The 16,182-nt window shown below is 46.6% G+C and overlaps 1 protein-coding gene across 1 annotated transcript in view; it reads right to left on the bottom strand.

Moving 5' to 3' along the window:
- The window catches only part of kcnn3 (potassium intermediate/small conductance calcium-activated channel, subfamily N, member 3), a gene marked incomplete at both ends in the record, with an annotated part of 203,396 nt that extends 188,414 nt beyond the window's left edge, over positions 1-14,982 (bottom strand). The window contains 1 exon segment of the mRNA XM_084336731.1: positions 14,743-14,982. Within this exon segment, the coding sequence (XP_084192857.1) occupies positions 14,743-14,982 (240 nt within the window).
- Positions 14,983-16,182: the final 1,200 nt, after the last annotated feature.

The following is a 16,182-nucleotide window of genomic DNA, read 5'->3' as shown; positions in this document are numbered from 1 at the left end:
TCTTCTCTGACCCGTCGTCAAGGACGGCGTAAGTGTCCATGACCTTATCTTGGTAACTCAGTGTTACGCGGACCACCTTTAAGAGCACCCGGGCGCCCCCGCTGCTGGCGGGGTCAATGTACATAACACTTGCCTTTGTGCTGCTTGAGGGTGCAGGCTTTCTTCTGTTACTGTCGTGTAGGACATCTAGGTGGGCTCCGTCACACCGACTACACCTCTTCTTTAAGCGGCAATCGGCTGCCATGTGAGTGCGCGCACATCGGTAACAGCGTCGGTTGGACTTTATCCATTGACTCACCTCGTCGGCGGTCATCTTCTTGAACGTGTCACATTGTGACAACCAGTGTTCCTTTTCGCAGTACGGGCACACCATCTTCCACTTCTCTTTCATCGAGGGGGTACTGTGGTTCTTGCTGCTCGGTACTGATTCTGATTGGTGCATGACGGTCACCAATCTGCGGCCATCGTTTGCTCTCCTAGGTCCCTCTCTGGAGCTTGGTGTGCTCCGCATGAACGTATCCAACCGTAGGCTGTTTACATTTACATTTACATTTAGTCATTTAGCTGACGCTTTTATCCAAAGCGACTTACAAGTTCTGTACGACAAGCCATCAGGAAGGGCACAACTCTATCAGCTGAGCAACAATGTTCATCAAAGTGTTGAGTGCTACAGTGTAGGTTAGTTTATTAGGACAAGTGCATGACAGTACGGTTAGTTAGGGTTAGATTTTTTTTTTTTTTTTTTTTTTTTTTTAATTCAGATAATGGTTGAAGAAGTGCGTCTTTAGTCGACGGCGAAAGATTGGACGTGATTCGGCTGTCCTAACTGGGGTGGGTAGTTCATTCCACCATTGTGGGGCAAGGACTGAGAATAGGCGACTTCTCTTTGATGACCCTCCCGGAGCTTGGATAGGAGTAGGTCTGAGGCGGCCAGAAGATGCAGAGCGTAGGGGTCTTGAGGGTGTGTAGTTAGAGACCATTGACCGGAGGTAGGCGGGAGCGGTTCCCTTTGCCGCACGGTATGCTAGGTCGAGGGCCTTGAAGCGGATTCGTGCAGCAATGGGGAGCCAGTGCAGGTCCCTAAGAAGTGGGGTGACATGGGCCGACTTCGGTAGGTTTGAGATCAGGCGGGCCGCTGCGTTCTGAATGAGTTGAAGAGGCTTAGTGGCAGTGGCCGGGAGGCCAGCGAGCAGTGCATTGCAGTAGTCGAGGCGGGAGATGACTGTTGATTGGACGAGGAGTTGGGTGGCTTCTTTTGTCAGGAAGGGGCGTATCCTTCTGACGTTGCTCAGGAGGAATCGGCAGGTTCTGGTCGTCGCTGCGATGTGAGCAGAGAAGTTCAACTGGTCGTCGAGGACAACACCAAGGTTCTTGGCGGTCGGGGACGCAGTCACAGCTGTATTCTCGACTGTGATTGAAAGGTCGGTTAGGGGGGAGGATTTGGCCGGCAGGTGGAGCAATTCTGTTTTGCTTAGGTTCAGTTTGAGGTGGTTGGACGTCATCCAGGCTGAGATGTCGGACAGACAGGCCGAGATCCGCTCAGAGACGTGGATATCTGAGGGAGGGAAGGAGAGGAAGAGTTGAGTATCGTCGGCATAACAATGGTAGGAGAAGCCATGAGACGTGATAATGTTACCCAGTGATTTAGTGTAGAGGGAGAAGAGAAGGGGTCCTAAAACCGAGCCCTGGGGGACACCCGTCCGCAGGGGGCGGGTGGCCGACAGGGTCCCTCTCCATGACACTTGGTAGGAGCGGTCATTGAGGTATGATGACAGCCATGTCAGCGCAGAGCCAGCCACTCCCATTCCTGCGAGGGCCGCAAGGAGGATCTGGTGGTTGACTGTGTCGAAGGCTGCAGATAGATCTAGGAGAATCAGGACAGAGGAGAGGCCTTTCGCTTTTGCTAAGTGAAGTGCCTCTGTGACCGCAATGAGGGCTGTCTCTGTGGAGTGACCAGCCCTGAAGCCTGACTGATTAGGGTCTAGGAGGTCATTCTGTAAGAGATAAGCAGTAAGTTGGTTGGATACAGCACGTTCAAGTGTTTTAGAAAGGAAGGAGAGAAGAGAGACAGGACGGTAGTTGCCTATGACGGTAGGGTTCAGGGTTGGTTTTTTTATGAGCGGCGTGACTCTGGCTTGTTTTAGGGAGGTGGGGACCACCCCCGAGTTGAGTGAGGAGTTGATGGTTGCATTTAGGAATGGGAGGATGTCTGGTGCTATGGTCTGGAGGAGTGGGGAGGGTAGCTGGTCCAGCTGGCAAGTAGTCGGACGGTTTGACGTTACCAGTGTCAGGGTCTCTGCTTCTGTAATGGGAGAGAAAGATGACAGAGTGAAGGATGAGGTTCTCGATTCAGCATTTGGAATGGGTGGGGGTTGGGAGAAGGAGCTGCGGATGTTCTCCACTTTTTCCTCAAAGAAGATCGCAAAGTCTTCGGCAGAGAAAGATGAGGGAGGGGGGGGTGGGGGGGGAGTGAGGAGGGAGGACATGGTAGCATGCAGTTTGCGAAGATTCTTGGCAGAGGCCTCGATCCTATGGTGGAAGAAAGAAGCTTTGGCATTAGTGATGGTTTTGGAGAATGTTAACAAGAGGTTGTGATATGTGTCGATGTCAGCAGTGAGGCGTGACTTTCTATACTTCCTTTCAGCTGCTCTCAGGACCTGTCTTTGTTCTCTCACTTCTCTCGCCAGGAAGTCGGCTAGGTCTAGGAGGGATGGCTCGGGACCGTTAGGATCACGGTGGTCTCTTTGCCGCCTGAAGTGCTCTTGTCGGGCGGGCGGAAGCTTCTCTAAAATCCTCTCGACATTAGAGTTTGCGTACAGTTCGTGCATACCCTTTTCTCTTTGCGCCCCCAGCATCCCTACCAGGGATTGTACCTTGATAGACAGGTCATCTAGTGAGCGATTGTCTGTGGCTGGGGGTAGGCGGTCAATATGCCTTATCTCTTGTATTACGTAGTCCCATATGCGTCCATATCTTTGGTCGAGTGCTGCTAGAGCCGCTGTGTATGGGGTAGTAGAGGTGGCATAGGCCAGCGCTATATTGTGCGCTCGGGGCACCTTGAGGTGCTTCAGTAGGATAGCATACTTGTACGGTTCATCAGCTACATCGGACATCATTGTCTCTAAGCACATTCGTAGCTCCGTGTACTGTGCTCTGTTCTCGTGGGTGAAGTCCAAAAACGTCGGTGTGCCAATGTATGATGCCATGGATGGCTGGCACATCGGTGAGCGTTGGAAGAGAGGCCTCCTAGGCGAGTCTCCTCTTACGCCTCTTGGTGGGCTGGTACCTGCTGGGTACCATGGCCCGCGTATCCAGGTGCTGTTCCTCGGGGCTGGTCGTGCGTCAAGCTCACCCGTGAATTGAGTCGGGGGTCTGTAGCGCAGAGCCGCGGGGGTAGAGCCTGGGCTGTACTGGACCTCCTGGTCCTGTGGAGTACTGTGCTGCTGTCAGGCTTGATTCTCCTCCTCTCCCTCTTCTTCTTCCTCTGGCAGGTCCTCTAGATCCTGTAGTCGTCTATTTAGCCTCTCCGCGGTGTAGACCGTTTCTTCCTTGTAGCTGGGTCTCACTTGGACCGGTCGGGGAAGGGGTTCGGAGGGGGGTATAGGCTCTCTCTGGTGGTCGGGCTCAGGGTCGCTTGATCGGGTAGGGGAGGGTGCCCTTGACCCTTGTCTTGACGAGGCCCTGGAACCCCGTGCGGAGGGAGGGGGTGTTGCCCTGGTGATCAGCTGCTCCATTATCTGCGCTTGTAATCGGTCGCGCTCGGCTTCGCGCTTGGTGAGAGCGAGGTCGCGCTCTGCTTCTCTTTGGGCACCGGCAGCGGCGCGCTGGGCTTCGGCGGCGGCGCGCTTGGCTTCGGCCCGGTCCCTTACCATATTCTCTTCCGTCTGAAGGCGTCTAATCTCTAGACGTATACGATCTTCGTCGCTCCGTTGCTGCGCCTGAAGGCGTTCTCTTTCCATGGAAGAATGTTCGCGCTCACTAAGCGTCTGTGCTTGGAGTCGATCGCGCTCTGTTGAGGCTGCTAGGCTGGCGAGGAATGCCTGTGCCAGCATCTTGTCCGCCTCGCTGGGGGAAGACGCTGGTTGAGGTGATCCGCTCCTGGCAGTACTCGTTGGAGATCTGTTCTCCTGTGGCGAGTCCTGGAGATCCATCTCCGGGGTGCTCTCCTCTTCTTGTAGCGGGTAGAGTTCCATCCCTGGAGAGCTGTCTTTATCCTGGAGCTCTCCGGGGACTACTTCTTCGGTCTTGGCGGGGGGTAAAGTCATGTCGGGTCCCTCCTGGTCCCTACCGTGAGCTTGGTCAGTTACGTTAGAACCCATTAGGGCCTCTATTGGCGGGGTAGCCTGGTCGATAGGGTCGGACATAATTGTACTATCTACTTTTTCCGCGTTTACCGTCTGTAGAAAGCTAGGTAGTATATTGGCAACGTAATCCTCTAAGTACTGAGGTGTCTGCCGTCTACGCTGCGGGCGATCTACTTTAGGAGAACCGTTTTGTGGAGTGTTCATCATAGGCCATGTCAATATTAATACCACTATATTAATATTACACTAGTTACCCTCCGGCTCGAAGGACCAATTGTAACTGAGGGGTACAATTCCCTGACTGTATTGATAAGTATGGTATCATTAAACCACTACCGCTTTATGTACTTTAATTACTGGCCATACAGTACATGATATATAAATATGATGAACACTTCCCACAATGAACCGGTTCCACACAAAGGTGTAATCAAGTATTTATTGCAGCAAAAGGTACATAATATACTTCTCTGTATTTTACTTTGGATGCGCTTATAAGGCAAAGGAATGTGCGTAGGCAAATCAATAATGAATGTCCATTCTCTGGTTACGCAGGAGGTAATTATACAACCTGAATCTTAGGGAATTATATCTATGGTACACTAGTAATATATAGCGGGAGATACTGGAAGGGTCCCCCCGGTTGTAAGCCAGCAGGGGTAGAGGATCTGTCGGTAGTAGAGAGTCTGGTCAACGATGACTAAGGAGACTCCAAGTACAGGAGACGGTGCAATAGTCTCTTGATCCACAGACGAATACAGCTGTTCTCCGTAGACTGTAGCTCCACAGTGAAGAAAGCTAGCCGGCCTCAGGCTCTCTGAGGCGCAGACTCGACTGGTCTCCTCACAGGGTAAATCCAACACGTGTAGGCGTCGGCGATTCTCCGCTCCATAAATCACAGGACCAAAACAAATATAATCCAGCCGCAAAGGGCTATGTAGTCGTCGGGTAGATTAATCCAGTGTACATGTCCACACGGTTCTCGTCTAGGTCTCCTCGGGTGAAAGCGCCATGAAAGCAGCCCAGCCTGGATAAGCACTCTAGCTGATACGAGGAAGCGTTGGTGATGCTGGTCACTGTAGAACTTTAGCCGCACGATACACTATACACAAATAGACTATTACTGACTTAATAGAAATATGTCGCACTCGACGGTATAGCGCCAAACTCTGACAATTCAGTTATTAATTCGCACGCGGTCTCAATGCTCTATTTGGGGCCAAACAGGCCATACTTCACCGCACGGAGTATCGTGGGTGAGGCTTCAACTTATTGGGTAACTCTACTTCTGTATTCACCTGCGCCATATTTATATGCACGGCGAACAATCTAGTGCCAACCTCATTTCTGTCTCGTATCCCTGGGCAAGGCCGGGCATGTCCAGACATGTCTTGACGGTGACTTTGAACCTGACTCCGGAGGCATGGCTCTGGCGCCTGTGGACCGCTGTCCAATAGGAGAATGAAATATTATGGTCTGGGCTAAAGGGATATTCCGTGTATATGTACAAGGAATATACAAGGGATATCAAACGATATACAAATACTATGCAATATATATCAATCAATAAATATATATATTCGGTTTAATCTGATCCTTTGTAACACCAACTGTATCTACCCATGCTATAGATAGACTATAGATTATTGTTTCTTTCAGGGGGGGTGAAGGGTCATTCAGGGTGAACCTCCTAGCCTAACCTCCTAACTCTCTGGCGGTGTGTGTTGTTGTGTGCATTCGTAATTTTTGTCTCTCAGTCTGTAGAGACTTCAGATGTAATCATAACAACATTAATTCACAGCTATCTCTCTCTCTCTCACACACACACACACACACACACACACACACACACACACACACACACACACACACACACACACACACACACACACACACACACACACACACACACACACACACACACACACAGATGTTACACAGATATACACACACAAAACACCATACACAGACAGACAGACACCAGACAAACAAACACACACACATACAGTATTAAACACTTTATTTGAATGCGCCAATTTAATTATACATTCGTAAAGTTCAGGAGGATCGACATACAATTCAAGATAAAAAGTGCACCATTACATCAGATACAGGACACAATCTTGCTAGTTATTTGGCCCTTTTATTTGACACACACACTCTCTCTCTCTCTCTTTCTTTATCTCAAACACACACACACACACACACACACACACACACACATGAGGGGAGTGCATTATGATAGTGTTGGCCATTTGTTGCTCATATTGGTGTGGTTACGGACAGGGAACAAACTTAACTTTTTGACTTACCAGCCATTTGGCTGGTAGATTTTAAAAACTACCAGCCAGGCAGATTTTTTACCAGCCAAAAATTAAAGATAGCTTTTTAGTATATCGCCATGTGTTATTATTACTATATAATACTCTCATATGCTATTTTCAATTAATATCATAAACAACATAAGGAATATTAGCATAATTTTGAGTGGACTGAAGGAATGAGTCAGCGTTAATAGTTTTAAATGCAAATAATTTATTGAAACATAGAAGTGGGGTCGGGGACACACACTGTTTCAACTCACCACCCCCGCATCATATTGTAGTCTAGTCTGTCTTCAAACTTCCACTCCTCTTGAAACCTTTTTATATTTGAATATCAACATTATCTGTGCATCCTCAGTAATCCTCAGTTTACTACAATATACTCCTCTCCTGAGTCCTGACTAGTGACTTCATCGTCTTTCCAAACGCACGCACACACACAGAGAAAGGGAGAGTGCCCCCCCCCCCCCCCATTTCCCTTTCCCCAGTCCACACTGTCTGCTGTTCTGCCGCTGATCAGGATTAGCTTGTTAGCTTACGCTAACATAACGTTCATTTCGGGCGATGTGGGCATAAAGGAATGGCGACGATGCAATGCATGTTAGATGCATTTGACCCGTTGTGAGAAGAAGAAAAAACCACAGACTTATTTCGGCTCGCAAAATAGGCGCACTGCTGTGTAGCTCTGCTCTGAGGGAACAAACTTAACTTTTTGACTTACCAGCCATTTGGCTGGTAGATTTTAAAAACTACCAGCCAGGCAGATTTTTTACCAGCCATTGGCGGTTGGCTGGTACTTATTTTGTTCCCTGGTTACGGACCACTGCACAGTGAAAAGGGATCTACAGTCTAGATATCACTCTTTTATTTTTTTATAAATGTTTTTATTTTATTTTATTTTCATACATAAAACAGAACATAACAGTACAATAATAATAATAATAATAATAATAATAATAATAATAATAATAATAATAATAATAATAATAATAATAATAATAATAATAATAATAATAATAATAATAATAATAATAATAATAACAATGACAACAGCGACGACAACAATAATAATAGTAACATGAATCATAATGACCTTGACAAGAGACAGACAAACAAGAAAAAGTTAAATAATAAAAATAAAAATAAATGTGGCTCAGGCACTAGCAACCATGTTTGTGTATCCTTGAGGTGGCTCTTGAGGATTCGGATCCCTGCCAGTGTTAGGACAGATGTACTAAAATAGACTAAGTGTGCGACGTGTGTGTGTATGTGTACTATATGTGTGCTTGTGCGTACCCTATGTGTGCGTTTTATGTGTGTGTTTAGTAAGTCTTGTGCATTTTATGTGTGCATGCTTCATGTGTGTGAGTGCATATGTGTTCTGTGTGTGTGTACGTGCGTGTGTTGTGTGTGTGTGTATGTGGGCATGAACACGTTTGCACCTTTACAATTGTCATGATACCATCAACAACGATACCAGCATTAACAAAACAACACAAGGCAGCATTGGTCCACAAGGAGGCTATGGGTAATGGGGAAACCCACCAAGTACAGTGGCAGACAGTGCAGGCCCGATATGAGATAGATATGGGTCCCATATTTCATAGAAAGTGTCCAGTTTAGAGTGCAGCATGCACGTGATGTATTCACAGGGAATGCATTCCATTATAATATTGTGCCATGACCTCTTTGATGGGACCTCGTCCTTGATCCAGAACAACAGAATGTTTTTCCTAGCAGCAAATGTCAACAAATTGAACAGTCTCCTATGTTTGAAATTGGCAATATGAATATCTGGGAGGTCTAGTAAGAGGCAGAGGGGATCCAGTTCGATGGGGGTCTGGAATATATCAGATAGTTCCTCTACGATGTCGAACCAATAGCTCTGGAGCTTTACACAGGACCAAAAGCAGTGGACGTGGTTTCCAATCTCTATCTTGCATTTAAAGCAGAGTGGGGATGCATTGGGATCCATTTTACTCTTAAGGGCAGGGGTAATATGAATGCGGTGTAAGATTCTAACTTGGATAGACTTGGTGCGGTTGCAAACAGAGATTTTTTTTGCGTAGGTCCATGCATCCTGCCAGTCCTCGTCTGTGATCTCTATGTCCAAGTATTTTTCCCAGGACTGTTTAGTGACAAGGGAGGTTAAAGATGAATTAAGGTTTAGAGTACTATAGAAGATAGATATTTGTTTTTTAGGAATCTGCAAGGAGAGGGCTTTCTCCACCTGCGAGGTGGAACTGTTAATTAACAGTGAGGTGTCCTTGGTGATAAACTGCCTAATTTGTAAGTATTTAAAAAAAATCGTTTTCAATAGGCCATACCGCTGCTGCAGCTGTAGAAAGGACATTAGGGTCTGGCCATCAAACAATTGGCCAAGATCAGTTATGCCCTGCGTATGCCAGGTCTTGAAGCCGCCGCCAATTTGGTCTGGCTTAAAGTCAGGATTGCCTACGATCGGGGTAAGAGGAGAGGTCAGCTTAGCTCGGCCCTCCACCTTACGGACAGTCTTCCAGGCCTTGACGGAGCATAGTGTGATGGGGTTAGCATATTTTCCTAACAGACTTAAAGTCTTTGATAAATAGTAGGTTCCACAGGGGGGACTTAGATTGTGAGGATTCAATGTCTAGCCAGATTGATAGTGGGTCTGATCTGAACCAGCCGACAAGTACCCTAAGGTGTGTTGCTAGTTGGTAATGTCTAATATTAGGTAGGTCTAGACCCCCATCTTCACCATCCATCTGTAATTTGGCCATTTTCAGACGCGGTTTCTTCCCATTCCAAATGAATGAGCTTAGCCAGCCTTCTAGCACCTTGATAACCTTGATTGTCAGCAGCACCGGAATCATTTGGAGAGGGTATAATAGTCTGGGGAGTACGTTCATTTTGACAAGGGCTATCCAACCCAGCCAGGAGATTGGTAAAAGGGCCCATCTAACTAAGTCTGCCCTTATGGTGTCTAAGAGGGGGGGAAAGTTGGCCTTAAACAATGTATCATAGGTGGGTGTCACAAATACTCCTAAGTAAACAAAGCCGGAGGGCGACCAGCGAAATGGGAAGGGCTCGGGCAGAATCGGGATGGATTTAAGTGTCCCAAGTGGCATTGCTTCGGATTTGGAAAAGTTAATTTTGTACCCAGAGAAAGTTCCAAATGTGGAAATCATGCAGGTTAGACATGGAATGGAAGAGTCAGGTTTAGATATAAAGATCAGTACGTCGTCCGCGTAAAGAGTGATTTTGTGCTCCCTCTCGCCCACTCTAATACCTGAGATCGCGGCTGACTGCCTTATGGCCTGAGCGAGTGGTTCTATGGCCATGTCAAATAGTAAAGGGCTAAGAGGGTCCCCCGTTGTAGAGGAAAGTTGTTAGACCCAGTGTTGGGACTAACGCGTTACAAAGTAACGCATTACAGAAACGAAGTTACTTTTTGCCGCAACTAGTACTCTAACGCATTACTTTTGAAATTCAGTAACGCTACTTACGTTACTGAATGGTTTGTTAGTTCGTTACTGCGTTCTTTTTATGTAGATTCATAGCGAGCGTCCTTATTTCGCCTGCGTTTGTTTTGTTTACTGTAGACTGAAAGGCGCTATATAAAACGAAGTATTATTATTATTATTATTTCTTTCCGTAGCCTCATTCTGGTTTTCGCACTTCTGATTGGCCACTGACGTTCTGAAAGAAATAGACGCTCTCTACAGTAAACAACAAGAGGACGCTCGCTATGAATCTACATAATAAGAACGCAGTAATAATAACGAACTAACAAACCATTTAGCAACTACTTGGAGAGATAATTAATATACAACATGGAAACGAGATAAAGAACATGTTTGAAGGGCTGCTGGAGTCAACTGGACTAACGTTACATCTCGACCACCGCAGACTGGTGACGGTGAGTGCAATGTGTTCACTGAAACTCAAGATCAACGGATTTTGACTGTACGAAATCTGCCAGGGAATCTCATAATACTAATCAAACAATATAAATATAGTCCTTTCATGCACAATTGATATCCTAACTATTCTAACGTTGCAATGCTTTGATTGATATCTTAAACAACGCTGCAAGATGGTTATGAATGAATTAATGAATGGATGAATGAATGAATGAATGAAAACTTTATTTAACAGATTGCAGAATGGGTACAATACAGTACGGCTCAATACATACAATTGTTAAGGGGATGCAGACCTGAGAAAGACGTTTGTCTTGTTTCCATCAGGGTCCCCCATTTTCAATTCATATAGACATTTATGACATACACAACATACATGACATTTATGGCATAGGGACATATAGGTATTTAGTACTGATACATTTGTGACATAAGCGGTATTCAAATATACAGTACTGTTACCCCTAGATCCTGACAGAGTATATACATATGATGGGGAGGGGACTGTACATTAGGAGGGGGTGGGTGGGTGGGAGAGAAATATACATACAGCGGGGAGGGAATATATAATGAAACGCTCTAGACCACATTGCTTAGCAGAGTTCGGTGATGTGAATGGAAACTGTCAAGTTGATCAACCGATTTTGAGTATATGGGGCATGGGACTTGAGCAATTTTTTTTTTTTTTTTTTTTTTTTAAATAACTAAATAGTTACTTTTCACAGTAACTCATTACTTTTGGGTGTAAGTAACTAGTACAGTAACGAAGTTACTTTGAAATGAAGTAACTAGTAAAGTAACTGAGTTACTATTTTTCAGTAACTAGCACAACACTGGTTAGACCTAAGCCCGTTAGTCAGAACCACCGTCATCCGTGAGTTGTAAAGAACCTTGACCCAGTCAATAAAAGTGTTTCCTAGGCCAAATTCAGCGAGGGTTAGAAACAAATATGGCCATTCTACACGGGATCCAAGAGAATATGACCGAATTCCTTATGTGTTCCTTCGCATCCGAAACCGTCCGGGCCCGGAGCCTTACCAGATGGCATACCCTTAAGGGCGCACAGAGCTTCTTCCTTCGTAATTGGGGCGTTAAGGAGCAAGTTCTGATCTTTCGATACCTTAGGGAGGTGCAAGTCAGCGAAAAAAGCTTGCATGTCAGAGAGAGCACCATCGGGTCGTTCAGTCCTATAGAGTTGGGCATAGAAAGAGGCAAACTCGAGCGGTCAGGTGGCGTAGCGGAGATTGCGCTCGTCACCAATGCAGGAGATGCTGGGTTCGAGCCCAGCTCTCGGCGTTGCTACCAGCTTGGCTGGTCGTTCATACTAATACAATTGGCAGTATTAGGGGGTGGGAAGCTGGTGGGTGGGAATCTGGCGTTGTGGACAGCGACGCCTACAGGTCAGGTCTCGGCGCTTGCTCAGCGGGGGCAGGACTTGGTGGAGATAGCGTGCCCTCCCACGCGTTACACTTCACCAATGAGAGTCCTCGCTGCCAAGTGAAAAGACGTCACTGGCAGTCGCCGCACGTATCGGAGGAAGTGCGCGGTCGGCTTCGGGACGCCCTTGTACCGACTCATAGGAGAACATGCATACAGCAGCCAGGTAGGGGAGGGGGGGAATTGGCACGGCGACCAAATTGGGACGGGGAGAAAAACAGAAAATTGGAGAAAGAGATATAAAAAAATTAAAAGAAAGAGGCAAACTCTTTATTAATAGTTTTGGTGTCAAAGGACCTGACCCCGTTTGAGTCCGAGATTGAGGCTATTACTTGGGTGTCAGCCCTCTTTTTTGCCAAGTTTGCTGGGCACCTGCCAGGCTTGTCACCGTGTTCGTACATTCTCTGTCTGGCAAATTTAAGAGAGTATTCGGCGTCCTGGATCAGAAGAGTGTTTAACGTAGTTGGGTTTGAAACATGTTGATTCTCAAGGTCGGCTAGTTTGGATTCAAGAAGTTTGCATTGTTAATTTTTCTTGCGTTTCTTGGATGATACGTAAGACATAATCAGTCCGCGAGAAAATACCTTGGATGTTTCCAAGAGCAGAGATGGGTTATCCATAGAATGTGAGTTAATTGAGTAGAATTGTTTTTATTCCGATTCGAAATAGGAGACAAACCTATCATCCTTGAGGAGGTATGGGTTAAGACGCCAACGTCTCGACAGCACCCTCTCTTCTGACAAGGAGTAGACCAGATATATAGGGGCATGATCCGATAAAACAATACTTCCGATTGTGCAGGACGATACTAGAAAGAGCTTAGAGGAAGGGATGAAGAAATAGTCTATTCTACTGTTGCTCTTATGTGGGCCGCTAAAAAAGGTGAACTTCAGTTCGGATGGACAAAGGGTTCTCCAGACATCTGAGAATCCGATGTCTGTACATAGGGAGGAGAGCATCTTTGCTTGCCTAGAGGGGGGATCCAAACTGGGTGGGAGTTTGTCAAGAGACGGTATAAGGTTAAAGTTAAAGTCTCCGCCCACAAAAGCATTCTCGGAGGCCAGGCCATTAAATTCAGTAAATACTTTGGATAGATAGTCAGGGGTAGGGCTGCAACGATTAGTCGACATAATCGACAAAAGATCGTCGACGAGAAATTGTTGCGTCGATGCGTCGCATAAAAACAATCAGTGACGCAAATGTTCATTTGTAACTGCAATGCACTACAGGAACTGCTGGGGGCAGTATCGTTTCCATTGTCTGACTGCAGTGCATTCTGGTACTTAACGGCGCAGCCTCGCAGGTAAGAACTTCACTTCAGAAGAAAGAATGAACGATGGCGGAAGGGAGAGAGAAAGATGGAGATGAATTTAAAAAAGCGAGACCGAGGGCATCAAAGGTGTGGGAATTTTTTACAGATGACAAACCGAAGAAAACTGTTAAATGCCGATTATGCAAGGTGGAATTGGCATTCCACAGCAGCACCACGGCGATGCACGAGCATCTAAAACGAAAGCACCCCGGAGCCACGGTGACGTCGGAACATGGGTAAGTTCTAGATAGTAGTTAGCCATAGTATTGTATTTTTTACGTTGGAAAACAGAACGTCTCATGGATATGGATATAATGCTTGCTATGCGAACTCTATTGCTGAGGCTTATAGAGGCTGCGCTGCTGCTGTATGTTGTAACGTTAAACAGCGCCATGCTTAGTAGTTAGTACAGGTTACAGCGTTGCTGCTTCACTTTTAGTTTCGTTTGTTATGCCGACCAACCGGATACGGAAATACCTCACGTATATATCTGTAGTCACTCTGTCTGTAGTCCACAAAATAATATCCCTTAAGCGATAACTCCCTCTAGTGGGAAAACATAGATATTGCATCTCAATATTAATTCTAGCCTAGGTATATATAAGGCTGACTATAATTAATAAAAATAAACTGATAGTCTGATACTATAGCCTACAAATTCTGATGATAATTAATACAGCTTTCTGTTTTGTTCTCTTTCTATTGTAGGACAAAGCAAACGCGTGTGGATGAGTTTGTCCTGAAGAGAGGCTCATGCACCCCTCAAATGGCTGGAGTCTTCACAGAGAGCATCCTCACAATGCTTGTTAAAGACATGAGACCATTATCGATGGTTGAAGATGAGGGCTTTAAGCAGATGGTCACCACATTCCATTCAGGTTACACCTTACCTTCCAGAACTCATTTTACAAAGCTCATGGAGAGAAAGTATGAAGCTACTTTTGCTAAGGTTAAATATGCTCTTAAAGCAAACAAGAACAAGATTGCCCTGACAACTGATGCCTGGACCAGTGTTGCGACAGAGGCATATCTTGGCATCACCTGTCACTTTATAAGTGATGACTGGAAGCTCAATAGCGCAGTCACGATACCCCAGTTCGTTAAATGTGCAAGCAACAGTAAACGCATCCCGGTGGCAATGAACCAAAACACGGCTGGATGCTGGTGTAGCGCGTAAAAGTTATAAGCGTGGTAGAAATATCAGTTTCTTCCAAAACGGAACGCTAGCATTTAGCGCCCCAGCCCGTGGCATGTGCTATAGTACAAAAGTCATATACAGCAGAATTGTCCCACCCCCCCCCCACCCCTTATGTCAGATATCGAGAGAAAAAAAATATAAACGTCCAGGCGAAGCCTAACGTCAAGTAATCATCCATAACTACATATGTGATCAAATATTAAATGCCACCCACTCTGTGTGATAGTCGTAGCATAATGGTAACGGCCCAGAATCATGCTACTACCGCATGTGGATCTGGTGAAGCCGGTGTCGGATCCGCGTCCGGATCTGGTGAAGCCGGTGTCGGATCCGCGTCCGGACCTGGTGATGCCGGTGTCGGGGCCTCTTTGGGCCGGGTCTTCAGGAAGTCCACGGCGTCCTTGGGTGATGGTAGATGTATCCTCGTGCCATCCTTGGCCCTGATGACGAGTTTCGCAGGGAACTGGAGCGATGGTTTAAATCCTCGTTTGTACAGGGGCCCCATGACATCTCGGTAGTGTGATCGCTGCTCGACCACCTCGGGGCAGTAGTCTTCGAAGATTGAAATTGGTTTCCCTCTGTATGTCAGATTCCCTCTCCTTTTACGAGCCTCCAGGATGATAGCCTCCTTAATCTTATAGTGGTGTAAGCGGCGATTACTGCCCTAGGCCTGGAGCCGGGCGCTGGCTTGGGTGTTAGCATCCTGTGGCATCGGTCGAGCTCAGGTGGCGTAGCGTCTTTCCCCATGATTTCCACCAGGATTTCTGCGAAAAAGACACTGGGACGGTTGCTGTGCAGGGATTCATCTAGGCCCAGAATGCGTATGTTAGAACGCCGGCTGCGCGACTCAACGTCAATTATCTTGGTTTTTAGCTTGCCGATGATTTCATCTTGAGCTGTGCATCTGGCCTCCAGCTCTTCCATCCTACCAGACCATGTATTCAGGCCGTCTTCTACGGAGGCCAGGCGTTGAGTATGGTCTGCGACCGCCAGTTGGAAGCCGTCGAGTCTGGATTCGAGCGAGGCGGCAAACGTTCTGAACTCTGTGGTGAAAGCTAGCTTGAGTTCATCCATTAGCTTAACCATAGTGGGCCCATCCACGGGGCCGGTCTCGCTTCTTAAGACTCGTGCAGCCATTACGCTTTTTCTTCTTTTATTTCTTTGGCCGAATAAGACAGGTAGAAATATGGATGACGTATGGTAATGGTTAAATTATCTTGGAATAAAAAAAAATAGGCTTCTTAAAGTAAAATAAAAGTTTGGGAGTCACAGCGTGGCTCAGAGAGGTCTACCCAATTCTCGACCCAGAACCGGAACCTAGATATCACTCTTATTTCCCCTGTCATCTCTCCCAACACTCCTGTTGTCTGTTTCTCTATTCTTTATCTCTGCTGCTTCCCTGTCTTTCTCTATTCTTTATCTCTATTGCTTTCCCATGTCTTTCTCTATTCTTTATCTCTGTTGCTTCCCTGTGTCTTTCTCTATTCTCTAACAAAATTGAGAACGAGAGGCGTGGCTGGGTAGCGCAGCGGACTAACCGCTCACCTACCACCGCAGAGACTCTGGGATCGAATCCAGCTGTCAGCGGTACCTCCGGCTTGGTACATCCTGGTCGTTGTAAACAGCAACTCCTACTGGTCGGTCGGGGCGCCTGTTCAGCAGGCAAGGGATCTGGGGGAGATAGTGTGATCCTCCCACGCGTTAC

This window comes from Notolepis coatsorum (genome assembly GCF_963971535.1).
Source record: "Notolepis coatsorum genome assembly, chromosome: 19".
NCBI classification, from domain to species: domain Eukaryota; kingdom Metazoa; phylum Chordata; class Actinopteri; order Aulopiformes; family Paralepididae; genus Notolepis; species Notolepis coatsorum.
The sequence above is the reverse complement of the archived record's forward strand: the minus strand, read 5'-3'. Positions and strand labels throughout refer to the sequence as shown.